At 37.4% G+C, this 20468-nt stretch overlaps 1 protein-coding gene and 1 long non-coding RNA gene across 3 annotated transcripts in view; one reads left to right on the plus strand and one right to left on the minus strand.

Moving 5' to 3' along the window:
* The window catches only part of LOC139152545 (TNF receptor-associated factor 2-like), a 41583-nt gene extending 31700 nt beyond the window's left edge, over nt 1-9883 (plus strand). The window contains exons 2-7 of the mRNA XM_070725760.1: nt 6253-6445; nt 6762-6834; nt 6997-7095; nt 7414-7473; nt 7981-8076; nt 8299-9883. Of these exons, the coding sequence (XP_070581861.1) occupies nt 6303-6445; nt 6762-6834; nt 6997-7095; nt 7414-7473; nt 7981-8076; nt 8299-8406 (579 nt within the window). The 5' untranslated portion in view covers nt 6253-6302 and the 3' untranslated portion in view covers nt 8407-9883. The remainder of the gene's footprint in view (nt 1-6252; nt 6446-6761; nt 6835-6996; nt 7096-7413; nt 7474-7980; nt 8077-8298) is intronic.
* Nucleotides 1-20468, minus strand: part of LOC139152547 (uncharacterized) — a 34060-nt gene that overhangs the window by 11163 nt on the left and 2429 nt on the right. Inside the window, exon 1 of one of the 2 annotated variants that reach the window (XR_011556649.1) lies at nt 12076-12218. The exons of the other annotated variant lie outside the window; for it this stretch is intronic. This is a non-coding gene — a long non-coding RNA (uncharacterized lncRNA). Of the gene's footprint in view, nt 1-12075; nt 12219-20468 lie in introns of those variants that run through there. 2 annotated transcript variants of the gene reach the window in all.

The following is a 20468-nucleotide window of genomic DNA, read 5'->3' on the forward strand; positions in this document are numbered from 1 at the left end:
CCGTATTTGCTCAGTTTTAAAGTTGTGTATATAGTCTTGATAATACGAGTATTAAAACGGATGACCACAAGTGAGGGAATATTAAGTACTCAATGTAATCGTCCTATATTGACACTGTCTTTCATAGTCATTGCATTTTGTTGTCGAGCCCTTTGTGGCTAACGTCAATGTATTTCTCTGCACGTATTGCATTGAACCACGTCGAAAATGCAATGATAGAGTGTAGAGCTGATTTTATGGCATTTTCGACAGAAAGTACAAATAGCATGCGATATTTACCATAAAGAAAAATGTATCAGCATTCGTTGTGTCTGTTCTTGAACAGTAGTCTGTTTAATTAGCAGGGATTCTGCCTGAATGTTTTATGAAAATGTCTTTTCCAGTGTGCAATTTGACCTCTCACTTCATTTGTTTGATTTTTATTGCATAGACCTTTTTATCGCTAGCTCATACAAACATAGTGTTTTTTTCTAATTTAGCTATCACTTCCGCATAAATGCGATGATTTAGTGATTTGAACATGGCTTGGCGTGACTGGGATAAAATACAGTCCTTTCGCAGATTTGATGACTCGTGGGATACGTGCTCAATCTGCAAAGCAACCTGGAAAGTGAAAACTAAAGGTGTTCAAATCACCATTAGTGCTAGATAAAAAATAAAGTAACGTAAAGATTTGAAGGCAATTCGAGCCGTTAGTTCTACCAAGTTGCAAAATTTAAAGTAGAAATACATGTGCATATACATAAAAATCATCAATACATCAGCAAACACAGGTTCAGGATTCTTTGGCAATGTTCTACTGATAAAATTTTAGCAGCCATTTTACATAATTTTCTCGATCGCATACTCTGCGATAGCATCTGAACTTTTCAACCAGCATACTACGGTTTTAGACCAATAATAATCTCACCTGTCTGATGATCGAAGGACTGCAATTATGATCTAACCTTCGGGTTCCCTTTTTAGTGTTATAGCTGATAAAAGCTCAATGTTTGTGCTGAAGAATTAGCATGATAGAATTAGCATTATGATATTGTGTACACTCAACTCATTGTACGTTGACTCGTGTTACTGTCCTGCTTTGAGCTTGAGAACTGAACTAATCATTGCTCTCTCAAGGAATTTTTTTATGAACTGTTATTTTGTACAGGCCGATACGTATTTTCATACGTTATGTAGTGGAAACCATGGTAAAACATACCTTAAAAGTATTGCCGATGACAGTGAACAGTATGTCCTAAACTATATCCTGAATATTATTGCCGGCGCTGAACACCAAGTATGTATATGTTTATGACCTGTTGCTAAGGGAAAAGGTATTATGGGTATTATGTACAACAACAAGTGTCACTTTGCTTCCGGGTTAAGATTAATATGCGCGTTGGTCTGATTGGTAGAAATGACATAAATGAAGAAGCAATGACCTATTTAGTTTAAAACCACGATATCCGTATGTGACACACGACGATATGACATTCGCCAGTATGTTGTTTGTTCCTGGGTATCTAGGTATGCCTTAAAGGCTGGCTTCATTCGGGCCTCTCCACGCGTCCCAGAAAAAACAGGAGCAACGAACAGACAGGCACATAGGTATGGAGGCATAGGTCAATTTCACATTTGTTTCTATGGACTCTAGAAAACTTTACACTCTATGTACTGCGCTTCGCCTCGTATATTATGTCGTGAAAAGTTTCTGGGAGGGTGTACATAATTGCTTAAATATTTCTTTCACTACTATACTGTCCGATACGCGCATGCCACTATGCTGTACGCCCATAAACCATAGAAATATCTGTCAAATCGCGTCAATTTTCTTCAATTCTCTGTTACGAAACATTTTGTCAAAAGCGAAAGAATCGGAACATTTTACGAGAATTCTTAGCTGTAAGTCTCTGAAAGGAAATGCATTCAACGCAAATAGCAATGATGCGATGGTTGTCAGTGACTGTAGCGATAGTTGTGACACAAAACAATGGGGGAGCTGCATAAATAAAAAATACGCGCGAATAAAATGAGTCGAACTTTCAGATATTATTAGATTAGCCTCTTAGATCTCGTAACTGTCGTGTCACGGAGCTACCTCGTGGACTGTACCTTTATTTATTGAGAAAGGGCTGAGGAATATGAGATAGAAAAGAACTGGTAATTTACGTAACAATTCCACTGGTGAATAACGAGAACTATCGACCACCTTTTTAATACCTAACCATTATGGAAATGTTACATCTCCAATGCTAAATAGGACAAACTGTTTGACATCAACTGATCCAGTCCTAAATCCTGTTTGGGGTATTGTCAATAGCCTAATAGTGTGTTTTTTTTCGGCATCAACCATTATTAGGTTGTAATTATTCTTGTGGAAAGTTAATAGACAAAGACGCTAATTTCAGTTGATTCTCTGTCCATGAAAAAAATATATTTAAATGTATTCACAGAACTGCGCGCGCACTGACCTCTCCTCTCATCGGTCATAGTTATTGCAAGCTTCTTTGTATGTATAAAGGTTTACTGCAATATTGCAAATCTTAACCTCCTATAGATAGTTAATGCCAACGCTCTGCTCTTCTTTCGACCGACTTTCGAATGGGAGGTTCAAAAATTATTTCAAATAATTATTAACATTTGTTAAATGCATGAATGTCTCTATTTTGATGTAAAATGTATTAAGATGATCAACTCAAGAATTCCATACGATTGCATGAGGTTTAGTTGTTGACTGACTGAAATTACGATGGGGCCGGTGTTAGATGTGGACAACGTACTAAGTGATGTTTTTAAACCTCCAACTATCGAGATCGCCAGCGAAAGGACTGGCAGACATGGGTTCCCTTCATTCTGTTCACTGTTACATTACTAGCGTTCTCTGTAAAGACTTCCTCCATTGCAAAATATAAAACTTCTACAAGGGCAACCTAAGATCGCGGGTTCTAATTTTTTAACCTTAAGATCGGGTATGAAGTTTAAGAAATTCAAATTTGAACTTAATGACTAGGTACATACGGAGTCAGAAGGACACTCTTATTTTGACGATGCTACAAAATACGGAGAGGGGTACTTCAGACTTCTATATAATACCATTTCAATGAGATTAAGGCATTAACTGTTTACCACTGGCATTGATATGTATTCAATCTAAAATCACAATCTGTTTTTTAAAGATGTGCATACCTGTCAATCACAACATTAAGAACGTGTACTACAAAATAATCAACGAAGACCTCATTCAAACAGGGTTAGTGTAGTTCTAAGTATTGAATACACATTTTAAAAATGCAACTGCCAGTATGTTCGATGTCCAGACACAGCGCTTACTAACAGTGCCCTGGACGCTGTCAGGGGTTATTTATAAATTTTAACAAACAGACATGAGCATGCTGTTGCTAGGAAACAGTGACGTAAATCACATCAATGGGTTCCGTGACTCCTCGTAGTTCAGGAACCATTAGGTCATTAAGTACAGTTTGGTCAAATGTATACTAACATTAAGAAAGAAAACATGTTCTCTTATTTACAAATAATAAAATGATGCAACAAGTAAAACTTGAGCATTGTCAAATATTTCTGAGGGGAAGCTCCCTTTTCAAAGATATTAGATATTAGGTTCCAATAATGATGATAACGTAAGTTCTATTTTGGGTCTAAGAACATGAGTCGTGCAGACTACACTTTGATTGGCTTAGCGGGAACACACCCCCACAATGTCAAATTTGATTGGGTAATATCCGAAGGTATGGCGAAGGCGTGTTTGTATCGGCTCAGACTGTTCAGAACTGTACAGTTACTCGAGACTGACTGGTGATGGAAGAAGGTGCGCTTATGTTGTTCAGCCAACTTCGATTCTGTGTAGAAGGGGGTTTCACTATTAGGTAAATAGAGAAGCAGTTTCTCATGCAACCTTACAGACGTTTTTATCGAGTAATGATTAGTACCACATGGATAATATAGTGGGCGCGTACATGACATGAACTATCGCGGGGATTGCAAATACTAGTGATCGCAATTCAACACGACCATCCATGAAACCACATTGCAACACTTGGTCATTGTAGTCGTGGTTGGTACCTTGTGTCAACACAGCGACCTATCAGTGCGTGTTTACATAGCACGGTCCCGCACAAATATAACTGGCAACTGATAAACGCATTAGTTCTCTCATACAGAGCGCATGTACATTGTATAATAAAATTAAGACAACTGAACAAAAACCAACATTCTTAGTCTATCGCGTTTTTAACAGTTACTTTTTAATTATAAACAAAACTATTTGCACATCTCAAAGATATACCACAGTCTTTTAACATTGGTTGGGATCTCCTCGGAAACTTTGTGCTTCAAGGACTCACGCGTCAACTGAAATTGTACACATCAGTCTGGCGTGTCACATGTTTCGAGTTTCACTTCCTCGCTCTCTTCAAAATCGGTATTCGTGTTATGCATTGGGGTCACAGAAAGTCAATTCTCGGCATTTCTAACCAACGTTCTATACCTTGAAGACTTACTAATTTTCAAGACGTTTAAAAACGTTTTTTTCGTGGACCCATAAGCATGAAGCTGGTAATATGACTATCATATGAGATGTTTTTGTCACATAGTATCAGTATGGTATGTGTCTTCTCAAGAGCACTGACTTGTTTCTGTTACCGATGTCAATATATCACCAAAAAGGCTAATCATTTGCATCTTGTCTGTACACTCGTGGTTGACCCTTACAGTAAATCATGGAAGACGTAGTCTGAATTGAATTCTGCAGGGTTTTTTCGTTTTCGCGTGAACTTCGTCAGAATTTGTATGGTTTCGCATTTCCTTACTTCTTACTTTCCCATCGCGAGTAACGTCAATATTCTTTGCAGAAAAGCAAAGCTGCAGATCAATTTTATCACTCTTTTGCAGCAAATTATGCACTTGGCTACGTAAAGTGTAGTAACTGCACCTGGCGTAGCTTCATTGAATAGCTGAGTCATAGGGTTAGGGCAAATGTCGGTGAATGTAAGATTGAATACTATGGAACAGTCAAGATGTAACATACAATACAGTGATAATAGTAAACAAGTTATGTTTGCATCATGAAACGGAAAAGCTTACGATCATTATTGGACGAACCACAACTGACAAGGAAGTATTTTTGGCTGTAGCTTCCGGTATCTTACCTTGTTCACATTTCCGTGAAATCCAAAATACAAGAACAAACAACGCTTGTAATCTTAAACGAATGTGGCATTATATTTAAAAATATTCCGATTAGACCAATCTCGAGACTTGGATTGTGGAAGACCGGCCGCTTGGTACGCTACCTAGGAGCGCTTTGTTTACATACGCATGCGCACTTGTGAAAATACAGGCGGGAAATGGGGAAATAAAACCATTGACCCCTTTCTAGGGTATATGATAAAACCAATGAATGACCATTACAAGTATTGGGACGCATGCGCGTTTGACATTGTTGAACTTAGAGCAGAAACCAAATGGAAATTAAAACCAACAGATTTTCGAATGTTAGGCTCGTGAGAGTATTTTGTCTTATATGAGTCAAAACTTACTTTATTGGCAAATTAATGAAGGTTCTACCTGAAACTTTCTAAGTAAAACAAGAGATGATTTATGGTGAAACTAGAATAATGTCCAGCCAGAGGGTAATTGTTCAAATGCGTAAAGGGTATACAGAAGCCAGACCTAAAGGATTTAAATGTATCCGGAGATCGTTTTCATGCCCTTGGCACTTGTACTTGTACTTCTCTGACCAAATAGTGCCTGAAAATGTACTGTTAGCGTCGAAAGACCACAACATTTCAAGTAAATCGTTTTGAGTGATGTTATGGTTGATGAACATATAAAAATATTTTACGATATTCCATCCACTTATTATGTTAAGTATTATGGGAACTTTTTGAGATGGTGCATGATAAAACGTGAAAGATATCTGAGCGTTCACTCTTTTTGGACTCTGATATTTAGTCGTTTATAGTCGTACGAGAATCCTCTGGAATCCACATTACAAATATCCTTTCTGAATAAAACTCAGACTATATCTTTATCTCATGCATTCATCGAGATATAGTTCTATTTGTGCATTTTTTTAGGCAAATTCTTCTGTGCACGTTTGGTTTTCCTGGGTATTATATGATTATTAGAAAATGGCGAATATAGCCTCTTTACAGCATAGGATGGCATTTGCGATACCAAATGATGCCAAGCCACATGTCAAATAAACACAAATACTGTTGTGTAAATTCAGTTTGCTTCTTCTACTTTCAGAAAGGACCTTGTCACAAACCAATAATTGCCGAGCAAAGAACAATTACAACATGGCAGGGTATCCCTTGGAAATATTTCAGTCAAGGCTGCCATCAAGATACAAATGTACTGCAGGGCCACACGCTCTTCAGGATCCGTATCAAACAGACTGTGGTCATCGATTTTGTAAGGCCTGCATCGACGACATATTGAAGTACGAGAAGTGCATATTTTCTTTCTAGCTCTTTTATATACTGTTGTCATGGATATATTTTCAAGTTCTTTAGTTGTTAGAATGTCAGATGAAGCCGATGTTCAGCTGATGTAGACTGTCTAAATATACTTCCATAAATTTAAAAGAGTCAATTGCAGTTTAGTTTAGAACGTTATATGTCATAAATTGTATAGATTGATATTAGAAAGACACTAGTACCTTGACTCTCCTTTTGTTGTAAGGCTGGACTAATTTGATTTTATGATTAGATAAAACTTTCTTAAATTGAAAATGCCAAATTTATATCTCTGAACAGCCGACAAGAATATCATATGTGTGCAGGGTGCCCAGAGGATGACGGCTGTGGAGAGAAATTATCGAAGGCAAAGGTAAATGTCCTTATTGTTCTTTCCACAATGGTCATGTTCTTCCAACGTTTGTTGTAATTGATAATTATTTGAAAGCTTTGAATTAAATTTAGAGAAAAAAGTCTGCAAATCATTGTGTACTGTAAAAGCTGATCTTAGCGTATCAATGTTTTTCAAATGAAGGTTTACCGAGACACAGGTGCCAGGCGGGATATGTGGCCAATGACCGTCACCTGTCCCAATAATAGTTGCAGATGGAGAGGGACATTTCTTGTCTTTGAGGTTAGTAGATAATGAAACTGACCTGCCAGTTAATATGTTGACTTACATCTAATCAAATCCGTAGGTTACAGCGAGTTCACATAAGGTGGTTTGACATACTGTATTGTAAATAAATAATGTTTAGTTAATTGACCCATGTAAAACACAAATTTATCATACAAAAACTAAAGGAAAGATGTTGATTGGAACTATATACAAAGATTGAAATAAGTCCTACCAAAACTGGTAGACAACAATTCAAGCATCTATTCAAGTAACATATTTCATAAATTAACTTGAGATTTGACCTCACCTTGTCTTTCTTACATATACGTGCAGAGACATTTTGAATGCTGCAGAAAGAAGCTAGACAAATCAAGCTTCAATCGAGCAATGCAGGTAAAGAGGTGAAAGTCATTTTTTGGGGGGAGGTAGAACTACGTAGTATGCCCTTGCAAAATCTACGACAACACTTTCAATGTGAAAAAAGTTCACAAAATGCTGAGATTTATACATTATCTGACGTTGCTTCTCTTTTTCTGCCGACACAGAATAGCGGTTTTGATAAGGAGCAAGTTTACCAAATTTTGCAATTTTCGTAGAGTTAAGACATACTGAAAGAGTAATCGATAGACTGCGTAGTAAAACCTGGTATCAGTGTCACCCACACAATTTACCGTACCCCTGACGATAACATTTCAACAAAAAATGAACAGACGAACACAATTTGTAAAACGTCATAAATCCGTACTACTAATCTATCTGTACGATGTAATCGCCAATTTCAGTTCTTTTTCACTGTTTCAATTCGTAGGGTATCTAGTTCGTTAACCTCATTACCAAACGCTTTTACAATACCTCCTGCTAAATGATCTTTTTTGTATCTTCGGTTTCTTTTCCCATTAGAGGACAGAAAATGCCGACGGAGCCTATCCTACCAATACCGCCGGACACCGTACCTCGCAGCTATGTAATACAGGTGATTTGGGCTGTTGCAATCAGGTAATTTTCAATGATATCAAAGAAATGATCAATGATACGTAAAACATGAAAACTTAGGTGACATTGCCTTGTTAATGAAGCACTTTAAATTAATTTCCCTTGGTTCCAGGGCCTTCAAAAGAGGAAACATGACTATAGGATGTGGATATCTAAAAAATAAGAATAATCTGTCGGTTGGTGGTGCAACAATTTCTTTCAACGTGATTTTTTCTTCAAATCTAGGTTGAGGTTGCACGGGAGCATGTGCACAACGTAGGGGTTCTGGACTATCCCCTAGCTTTGCTTGATATACAATTATCGCTTGGGTCATTTGAATGCGACACAAGATGAGCTAGCTGTAAGAATACAGGCATTGGAAGAGGCAAGCTACGACGGTGTTCTCACGTGGAAGATCGCAGATTTCAACAGAAAGATGAGCGAAGCGACATATGGCCGATCTCTACCAATCTACTCGCCTCACTTTTCACTGGCCAATTTGGATACAAGATGTGTGCACGCATATACCTGAACGGTTATGGGATTGGTAACGGAAATCACGTTTCAATATTCTTCGTTATCATGACAGGAGAATACGACGCCATTTTGAAGTGGCCATTCCGACAGAAAGTTACCTTCATGTGGATCGATCAAAGCAACGGGAAGCACATTATTAAATCGTTCCGACCAGATTCACAGTCCCCATCTTTCAAGCGACCGACAAGTGACATGAACATAGCCTTTGGATTTCCCCTTTTTATGCCATTGCCAATGCTAGATGATAGACAACACGCTTATGTCAAAGACGACACTGCGTTTTTGCGTGTGGTCGTAGACACCACTGACATCTGAGCTCCCCTCGTAACAAGTGCAAGTGGGGATGGATATGTCATGCAACATTCTTGAAAATAACTGACACTAAAGTGAGCCATCTAATTTGCAGGGGATTTGAATGTTAAAATAGTGCCTTTTTATGCAAAATACAACTGTACATTTATCAATAGGTACACTTGAATTCGTACCTAAGAATTCCCTTGAAGGTATTTTATGGTACATGATCATCATGTATTTTCAGTGAGAAATGTATACGAATTTGTACTCCAATCCATGGAAAGAGATTCAATTGTATAGATGGCTGTGTCAAAACAAATTAGCATACAGTTTTACGTCTCTTTTTAGCAATTGCAACTGTGTGCCCATATGGAGACAATTTTCCCTCAATCGCCCTTTCTCTCTCGGTTTTCTCAAAATTTGTTACTTTGAAAGTTCCACTATTATGCCAGGGTAGGTGGTAAAATTCTTCTTACACCTCCGTCAAATTAGGTAACCCCGGTCCCGCTCAAAAATGATGACCCCCTTGGCAGATCGTCAACATTTTAGCTCAGCATTGTAACAGTACACTTGATATTTCGATATTTGAAACGTTTAAGTTCTTTGTATATAACGTAGAATAGTTGTAACATTTATGAAGGTTACATGGTTTCTGTGTGAAAAACATTATGCCGGCAGATTTTCTGAATGTCCCGCTATGTTTTCCCAGCCCAACTTGACCATACTAATAAGTGAATGCTCTCTTGTGACGAATTCTTAGGATAAGCCTTCCACTTTGTACCATTTTGATGTCATTCAATATTTTGTTTACACTCACTTAAGTTGAAGTTAAGTTTTAATGTTCTTTTCATGGATGTACAGTGTTATATCTTGCGCCTCCATGTAAATTTAAAGAGATTCAGAAGCATCAGAAACGGTAAAGTTGTGTATTTGAGTCTGAGTCTCTGATTAAGGAATTATTTTTTGAATAGTGAATGAAATGTTGTCAATTTCAAAATCGGTTGACAGTCATGGTATTAGTTTCTTTGGGTAAATGTATTTCGTGTGTCATAATATGTGACATACCGTGATTTCTGTTCGTAAATCAAAGTCCCTATGATTAAATACAGAATACGCAACGACTACTTATTTTACACAAAAACAAACAGACTTGCAAGTACCCATAGATTATGCTAAGCAATAATATACATGTATCGTCGTTTTTTCCTTAATGTTTTCAATAAAAAGTAACCACAGGCTGAAACACTGAATATATAGCATGTGTTCTTTTCTTGTGATATGTTTGATATCAGGTGTTTGAACAGAATTTAGAAGTCAAGGTCTAATCTGCCCTCTTGAAATTGCCCGCAGTAGGAGTATACACAGAACAGAGAACCCTTTAACTCTGTCACGCTGTCCTACATTTTGTATTCAATCTTGCAATACTTTGACCTGCAGGTCAGTCGATGACCCAACCGTTCTCAAACAGACGAGCGATATCGATCATTGAACCCGATGAACTCGTTCGAGACTATAACTCGTACTTCTCGTAGCAATGTTTAGGTTCTCTAGTGATTAAGTACTGTAAGCGCTTTTGATATCATATATAATAATTGATTTATGCTGGCTATACGAGTATCAAAGCCCTCTACACGCTGCAAACGCCTGAAATAGGTCAAAAGCTACTGTTTGGACGACCTACAAAATGGGCAGACCGAGTACTATTTCTACTAACAACTGTTAGTAAATTACTGTCAATGTCGAATAAATGACTCATAAGACGTTGAAAGTCGAGTATTTTGGGACAATTCAAAGGGCTCGGGACAAAATAAAGAATAGCAAAGGATCGTACGAGGAGTAAAAACGTCTTATCAAAACAAAGAGCTAAGATGACGCTTGGTGTCATCTGTACTCAACACTAACAAACAAATTCAAATTCAAGCAATGAGTTCGCCTTTTACTTATGATGCTTTGAAAGTGTATAAGGATTTATTATTATGAAAAAAGGATAATTATAAGGAAATCTTGTAAATTGTACAATTCTTTCACTTTGAATGACTATGATACAGTCGATTGTAAAATAAGCAAAGGAACACTTAGATCACTTTCGCTTTGTAAAATGGAGTCATTGAGCAATTAAGACCACAAATCGTGACAAGTCGCTTTTGACAATCAGACCTTATGCATGGCATTTTCCTTCTATGTGACAAAGTAAATGATTGCTTGATACAATTCGGTACGATTTGTGCCATCCCAACAGATTGCCCTCCTTAAAAACGTTTTTACTGTAGATGTAAATGAGTTCGCACGTTTAGAACAAATCTTACATAACAAACTTGTCCAGACCAAAGTGATTCTTGATCTCATATATCTCAGATGTATATGTATTATTTGCATATCAAAGTTGTTTTGTCACGTATTCACATAGTATGGAAGTGTCATGGAGACACCGTACGCTGGGCTCCAGCAGAATGCAAATCTCACCATGTAAATATATGAACTAATAAGAGAGCTGCTTTGATCTGCCCCTATTCAGCGCAGTGAAGTAAATGTCCCATTTTTTTAGTAATTTATGGCATTAAGATATCAGTGTTGCCATAAGCAATTTCTGTGTCAATCGATAGGTCACTGATTAAGTTCAGTTTATCCCCTCCCATTATTAATATTGATTGTGTGGCCTCTAAAAAGCAGAATTTACAATGCTGTGTCAATAAACTAGGGTGTATTCAAGGGTACAAGATAGAAATATTCACCTTTCAAATGGCTGCTTGCTGTTATTACCATAATTACTTGAAATGAGACACATCAGCTCAAGACCCATAATTCAGGGCATTTCAAGTTATCGAACCATACAAACATGTATTGTTTTTTGAGCTGCATACGAAAACCCTCACATGTCAAAGGCCTAGCTTGCGAAAAAAATGATTAAAATTGCATTCGTGTACACTTTACGCAAAATGCCAGTATTTAGACTCAACATATCAGAATATTTAACAGATACTACCCTGCTCACAGATAAATTCCATTCAGATTTGGACTATACCTAATCTTGGTGCTTCACTTCAGGCACCAAAAATATAGGCGTCTTCAACCACAAGAAAATAGCTGTCCACGCTTACTGTTTAACCCTTTGTTTACATTTTTGCACAACGTCGATTCTAGAATTACATACTGATCTCGAACTCTAACAACAAAAATTATGAATACTCCTACCTGACAGTGGGGTACCACACCGATTCACGCCTAATCCTTAAAATACTGCCTTGGTTTAAACACATTTTGAAGGCGCAATAGCCGTTAGAAAATACCCTACCCTGGATTCATCTAAGAATCATTAACATAACATTCTATATATAAACGGCACGCCATTGGTCAGCCATGTTTACCGCTTTCAGGTTTGCATTTATCTCGCTGAACAGAGTAAATGTAGGTCAGGTTAGGTCATGACATATGCTTTGTGAGCTGTAAATAGAAGGTTACGACATGTCAAATCTTGTTGTGGTCCTTCAACCAACACATTGTGGATTGGTATGCTGGATAAATGAACCATGTCTTACCAACTGCATGTGGAAAAATAAATGAATATTGGAACGACAAATTGAGTGGAGTTTGTGATTAAATTAAGTGACATATGTGTCACCTGAGCAGAATAGTCGCCTATATGACCCTTCAACGGAATATTTAATATGCCCTCGTGTAATTCGTGCTTAAATGTTATTGTCATTATTTTCATGCCAGAAGTTCGGATGCTCCGGTGTACGTAACCACGGTCAAATTGGTCGAGTAATGGTTGAGATCAAGACAAGGTAAAAGAGTGGCTATGTGTCGGCTACCTTTGGGCACGACCCTACCATGCACAGTTTGTGCTTTACGTGAATGTAACGGACTGCAACAGCTGATCACACAGACTTTAAACCATCTTTGACCTACGAATATCATTCAATACATGCACAATACAATATAATGCTAGTGAAAGTTGTGTACCGGAAACGTATGACGGATCCTTCCAAGCTATATGTGTGTCCGAATATAGGAGCGGCAACATATTAAAAAAGCATTGACACTCAGGGAGCAACTTTCGTATGACGCTGGGCTCGGCAATTAGTATGCTACTGACGGACGGACGCGACCTAGTGCTGGACTGTACTATCTGCATACTGCCATTTTAATACCGGGGACTGGACTTTTGAGATGTTTTGGTCATTCGGGGTCATTGAGGTGTTGCGGTTTCGCTGCAACAGTTGTGCTGCCTACCTGCATGCCAACGCGCAGGTCTTTGTAATAGGGACAGCGCCTAAAACCATGAAAGCAACGGACATCTGTACACAGAGATACTCTCGGAGATAGGTGTATTTACAGAGTAATTAGAGTTTTAGGAGACTTGAGAAGCCTATTCGCTGTGAAAAGTGCATATTCTCCAATTCCCAAAAAGGCAACCTTAATGACCCTACTCCAGAAAGATTCGCAATTCTTGCCAATTTTTGGCAAACGTGGTAAATCTCGATCAGCCAAATATCTGAAAAATCTGATTTGTTCAAAATCACTGCTTAGGCTCTATCGAAGCATGCATGCATACATAAACGATGAATAAAACAACGTATGTTGTATTGAGGGTAATGCAATTAAATTGAATAACAAAGTTGCCCAATATTGGGCCATTTTTAACAAATTTCGGCAAATGACTTCCTTTTTTGCCAAGTAATAACCATGTAAACTCAAATTTCAGTACTTTGTATTTTGAGGTTATGGTGATCCACATTTATTTATAAAGGTCTCTAAATCTTAATATAAGATATATTATTTAACATGATGATGGTGAGAAGCTGTCATGAACTTTTGTCTTGTATTTGAATAAAGTTGTCCCTTCTCAGTTTTTGACTAAAATGTTAAAACCGAAGGATAACCGTATTTGCTTGCTGTTGATGGTTCTGATGACGCATATATGTATTTAAAGAGTACGTTAAAGATTATGTTTGAAACAAAATATAAGGAAGTGACCAAGTTGTCCAGTCTTGGACCACCTTTTGATGAAATATCAGATGTTGAATAATAGCATGTATCATATACCAATCCATAATCCAATAACACTAGGTCAAAATTTGTAAGACAATAGTTGTAAACATAGACACAAAACAGCACAGAACAGACAGTAAATAGACGGTACAAACAAAGTCAAATTCATGAAAAGAAAGATATATGGACCTCTGGCCAAAAGACCAAGAAGTGATGTCAGGTGTTTCGAAAATAGTAAGCGCATCCTGCCCCACATGTGGCACCCGCCATATATCAATCTGTAAGTCAGATAGGTAGTGGTCACTATAACTAAGGCCCAATGTCACCGATGCCATCAGTGATCATTTGTCGAAGAGAGATATTGTATTTATCTACCAGCTTGCGATACCTGCCAAAAAAGCGTTTGAATGTAGAGACAAGTCTTGCTCTGGTGTAACCTTGATTTAACAGTTTGAAAGAGAGATGGCCATGTCTCTCTACAAAATCACCATATGAACTGCATGCTCTTGCATATCGTATAAGCTGGGAAATGTATACCCCATAAGCAGGTGAGAGTGGAATATTACTGATGAGGTGGGGAAAATTAATTATACTAAAGTTGAAATCATCTCTCTTGTCATATAGCCTAGTAGAAAGGTGACCATTGGAGTCAAATTCAAGTAAAATGTCCAGATATGAAGCAGAAGAGGCCGTTTCTGTAGTTTCTTTAATCTCCAATTCTGGAGGATAAATCATAGCGAGATATTTACTGAATTCAGAGTTATTCAATGAAATAACATCGTCTATGTATCTAAATGTTAGGTTGAAAGTACGAGCTACAGAGACCTTTTTCTGCTTGATAAGGTTCTGGATAAATTCTGCCTCGTATGAGAACAGAAATAAGTCGGCAAGTAAGGGAGCACAGTTAGTGCCCATGGGAATTCCTATACACTGTTGGAAAATGTGTCCTCCAAATTCAACAAATATGTTGTCAATGAGGAAATCAAGCATACTGATAATGTCTTTCTCGGTATAAAACACTTTAGCATTAGTTGTATTTTTAACAAAATATGTAGAATTATACCCTAATACCACATATTTGTAACGGCGTGAACCGTTTTTGTAGAAAAATGCTTGGTTGATGATGTTTTTCAAGCGTTCTTTCAATTTATCAAGTGGTATTGTGGTATACAATGTGGAAAAATCGAAAGTTTTAATAGATGTTATTTTTGAAACAGATCTTGATTTCAAATTTTCCAAGAGTTCCTTCGAATTTTTTAATATCCACATTTGATTTATACCACTCCGAGAAAAGACAACATCACAGTATGATTGAAGTCCCCGTTTAACAGTACAAAGAACAGAAGTCAGTATCTTCGATAACTCTGTTGTTGAACATTTTGAAGATCCTGCGATAAACCTAGCTTTGTAAGGTGTTTTGTGGAGCTTTGGTATCCAGTATAAGCTAGGCAACTTATTATTGTCATCCTTTGTTGTAATATTAAAATTATCCATGAATGACTTATGGTTTGCCAAAATTTCAGATTTGTTGAACATTGATTGTCTGTAAGTGGAGTTGGTTGAGGTCTTAGTTACACCAAGTTCGTCTATAAGACATTCAAAATAATACTTCTTACAGACAAATACAATGTTATTGGCAGCTTTATCAGCAGGGACGACAACATATTTGTCATGGATATCATTCAAACACTTAACAGCATCAGGATCTTTAAATACAGAATAGGGTCTTCTGCAAACATGTGATCTTAGTCGACCGATACGGCCACGCACTATTTTCCTCACAGATTTGACCCATTCTGACAGTGTGTCCAACTCTACATCCTCCCTTTTAGCCCATTTCCTGGCATAATCTTCAACTGAGTCCATAATGATCTTAAAATTATGGTTCCAGTTGATCCTGCGAGGTTCTCTGAACTTGGGTCCACAAGATAATATCTTACGAAGGTGGTGATGTTCAACCAAGTTCAGATCACCAGTGATGACATGGCCAACTGGAGTATATTTGAAGGGAGATGTAGAGCAGTCACAGGATGCTGGTGTTTGAAGGAATTCATCAATTTTTAAGTGCCGCAATGCCTTATTGTAATTGAATATTTTATTGGAGATTGTCTTGGTGTATTGATATGACAGAATAGGTACAGACTGGTTCTTAAAGTATACAGGTATAGTTGATGTAACCTTTTTGTTGTGTAGTATATTGCTGATATTAATGGCATCAATTCCTTTGTTAGTAAATGGAAGATGTATGAAATGACGATGATCATCAGTCATAGGTTCAGCACACGAACAGGCTTGTATAGTCTGTATAGTGCAATGTCAGCAATAATACTAACCAGTCTGTACGGTTGTTTGTTCGGATCTGTCAAAGACAATCCCAATGCATAGACATGCAACCTTCTCAAGTCCTTGATGGAAAGAGCAAATAATGAAGTACGAATGTGATGGAGACCTAAAGGCTTCTGCAATAAAAGAAGCAGTTCATGAAATTTGTCATGGCAATTGGATGTAGCTGATGTATCCAATTTAGGCCGATGGTAACGCCTATGTCCATGACTACGTCTTCTACGGACAGAAGACTCAAATAGGCCCATCACATTCACTTCTGAACAACCAGGACTTGAGAGATTGCCTATATGTATCATATACCTATTATTAAGTCGCACATTTAGCCAATGTTTTGCCAATTATTTGACAAAATCATTTTCCAGTGATTATTTTTAATCAAAATAATGTGCAAAGACTTCACAAAATAATTTGTATTCCAAGGTCAAATACATTTACACCAAAAATTCAATTACAAGATGAGAAAAGTGCAATATAGTTTTGACTTATATGACATTGTATTATGAAATGTCCATACAGGAATTAACGACTAAGGAGCCCCGTTTCAGTCTGGAAGCAAAAGCCGAAAATGGTAAAATTATTTGCTATAATTTATTAACAAGCTTTCCACGTAAAGATCAACATAAATAGTCCCTCCACCCATGGGAACTGTTTTGCATGATGTAAATCACAACAACGATTTTATTTCCAAAATTTTAAAGCTTACAATGCTAAGGTGTATATCATTACCTGATTGTCATCTTAACTCCATGAATCAGTTGAATTATTACCATCATGATTGTCATCGTCATCATATGTGAAATTCGGATATCTTATGGTTAAATGACCAGAGAAAGGATAGGTGCAAATGGCATTTGAATGCGAATAATATATATATATATATATATATATATATATATATATATATATATATATATATATATATATATATATATACATATATGTGTGTGAGTGTGTGTTTGTCAGCAAGGTTTACTTTTTCGAGCATTTATGACACAAAAGTCTTATTAAAACTAGTTGGACAAAACGTCGTTGCAATGACAGACTACGACAACATTTTTTGTGTTTGATTTTTAATAAGCATTCACACAATCACCATTAGGCTAAATAAAGGGGAACTATTTGCCTTCCTATGTAAGAAGAGAAAACTTCAAAACACATGACAGGATTTAATATTACCTAGTTTCACAAGCAATATAATATTCTATAAATGCCGCAACACATTCATCTCATGTATGGATTTTTTACCAGTTGACTATAATAGTATTGTACATAAATTTTAAATCGCAGAAGCTTGTATTGTACACTGCTGTTTATTATACTTACACAGAACTCTATACGTAATTTATAGAAACACATTTGAACCAATAACATGTGAGAGAATTATGAACTCCATATTTAAACAAATTGGTCCAAGGAAAAAAATGAATGTCATCTTAAAATGATTTGATGCAGACCAGACACGATCAGCATCTCATCATCTTGTCAAAACTAAACCAGGACAAAATGTCCTGTGAACCTGATTTACCATGCCAGTAAATCAATGCAAATACGAGGATTGATTTCAGACTTGCAAACGTTTTCAAGGGACTTTGATTGTAGTGTCACGATGCATCCAGTGGGGTGGGAGGGTTGACAATGCTATAAGATGGAGTAGATGAGTATTTAGTGTGCTAAACCAGTTTCAGGACATGATGAAACTGAAACACATGGGTCACATCTTACTGCCATAACTATCAGCATACAACGTGATCGTGGTGGTAATACAGAGGAAGACTGGCTTTATGCACCGTGCCTGGAATTATGACTGATATCAAATGTCTTAAATTGTCTACATTTAGTCTCTATTTTCCTCCACATGGGTATTTGGCACTTTTGTAGCCGGTGAGGGGAGATTTAACATTGCCTTTGTAAAATATCAAATACCTAGTATGTACCACAGTATTAGGCTCTCATTCCCCCACCCGCAGTGGAAAACATTAATCGAACAACTTAAGGTGTGTCAATATTTGGCATGTTTAGCACTAGCAAACCACAGTCCCACTTCTTGGCATATGATTCAATAAGCACAATCCAAACTAGACTTGGCAAATTCTCGCTTGTCTTTTCTTGACAGCAATTTCAAAAAATGGCGCCAAATACCACGTTTGGCTTGAACAAGTGGGTGTTAGCTTTGCACGTGACCATTTTGCGTCTAAAAGCATCCGTCACGAAGACATGAATTATTTATTTGTTAGTTTCAAGTTCCCTCCGACCCGATCAGAACCAATTATAGGGTCGATTATCTTGAATGGGAATGTTGAAACTATGTTGGCGGAGAGCCAGAATCGAGTCATGAATTACGTCGACTGTACATAAATACGGGGTTTCTCTCTCACGCAAAGACTTATTACCAACAGAGGGTTACTTAGCAGTACTCTCAAATTGAAACCCAAATATCAATTGAAAAAATTGAGTGTGGCGATGTCCCTGATGATATTTTTGCCCATCACAGTAGGCCCGATTCCAGACGGTATTCTGTTGATGATGCTAAATTTTGTCCGTAAGCTGACCCCGTTGAACAAGAAGCAGGTGAGTAAAAATATGTATAACATCAGATATTCTTGGTTTAACAAGGCGGGTAATGCAGGCGACCGAACGACTGGTTCAATAGAAAACGTCCATTCTCAAACTTGATCGGGTGATATTCGAAGGTGTGTCAAACGTTTAGGTCTGTTTTGCTTTGGCCCAGACTATTCAGAACTGCGCAGTGACTCGAGATTGGTGAACGGTGCAAGAACGAACTCTAATGTTATAAGGTCAAGTTCGATTCTGTGCATAAGGAATCTTCCACATAAGTAGGGACACACGTTTTCATGTCACGTCCAAGACGCATTCACCAAGTAGTAAACAGTATACGAATTAGTCTAAGTTGTGATTGACAGAAACTACCGTTTGGAAATTAGTTAAAGATACGTTCATCAGAAATCTTCTTTTATGAAAGCTTCACATTAGGCCAATGCAGTCGTGATTTACACGATGATATGCTCTATCAATGTGTTTTTACTATTTTTGTGGCGTTTGAGATATAACTAGTAAGTGATACAACCATATTTCTCCTAAGTTCAAGTGAATTATATTGTACAGCAACGTTTAGGTGAATAAAAGAAAGGCTAACATTCCAAATCTACCGTGTACATTTTGAAAATCGCTTTTAAATTTTGAAAGAGGGTATTTTCTGAACTTCAACGAAACACTTGGCATGAAGCTTGGAAAGGTGACTATCATACGAACTGGGCCAATATGATTGTCATCATAGTATCCCTATGGTGTGCGTGGTTTGCGTGTTCTACAGAACACTGACCTGTACTTTGTTATCTGTATTAACATATCCTCATACAGGCTGACGATTTGCATCGTGTCTGTACTCCAGGGGTAAGGGTCAAGGGTTTTTTATGTGAGATTTAGTACCGTGCGTGAGCAGTAACTGTGTAAAAGCCTTATAATTTCACTCCGAGTTGTAAAACGTAATACAATATTACAGTAAGATTATGATAGTTGCATCAGTTGATAGAATTTATGATAAATTTCGTACGTATACGTACCGCCCCCTACAAAGAAGTATTTTCATTGTAGTTTCCTGGTATAGTGCGTTCCTGGTCTATTGAAATCCATTCGATCTTACGCATATCCATTAAAAGCGATTACTTCAGTAAGTACAAGCCAATGGCAATATTTCACCGTGGTTAAAAATGGTCGATTTTGGCATAATCTCCTAACTTCCAATTTGAAAAACACCGCAGGACCGGTAGCGCGGACGCTCCTGAAAGTGTTGCTTGTAGATACGCATGCGCGCTTGTCAAAATTTGGGCGGGAAAAATAGGGAAATAAGACCAGCCGTAAGTAATAAACGCATGCGCACTTGACATCGTTGAACTCAAAGCAAGGGAGAAAATGAAACCAAAGAATAATCGAAGTTCAGATGACGTCATACTCGAAAGCTCGTGATAGATCATTTTAGTCGAACCCTTTTAGTACCGGAAAAGTAGTGAAGATGTCGCCGAAAGGTTACCCGGTCAAACATAAGACCATCTTGAGCGAAACCAATTGTTAAACGGCTTAATATGTCCAGCTGAAGGACAACTGAGCAAAGCGTCAAAGAGATGAAACCTAACCGATAACACATCACTAGCTATAATTTTCATTCTGTTTGCAGAAATGTGCATATTTTGACCGCAAAGTCCATGAAAATTTATTGATAGCGTCGACAT

This window comes from Ptychodera flava, chromosome 16, assembly GCF_041260155.1.
Source record: "Ptychodera flava strain L36383 chromosome 16, AS_Pfla_20210202, whole genome shotgun sequence".
In the NCBI taxonomy this organism is placed as follows: domain Eukaryota; kingdom Metazoa; phylum Hemichordata; class Enteropneusta; family Ptychoderidae; genus Ptychodera; species Ptychodera flava.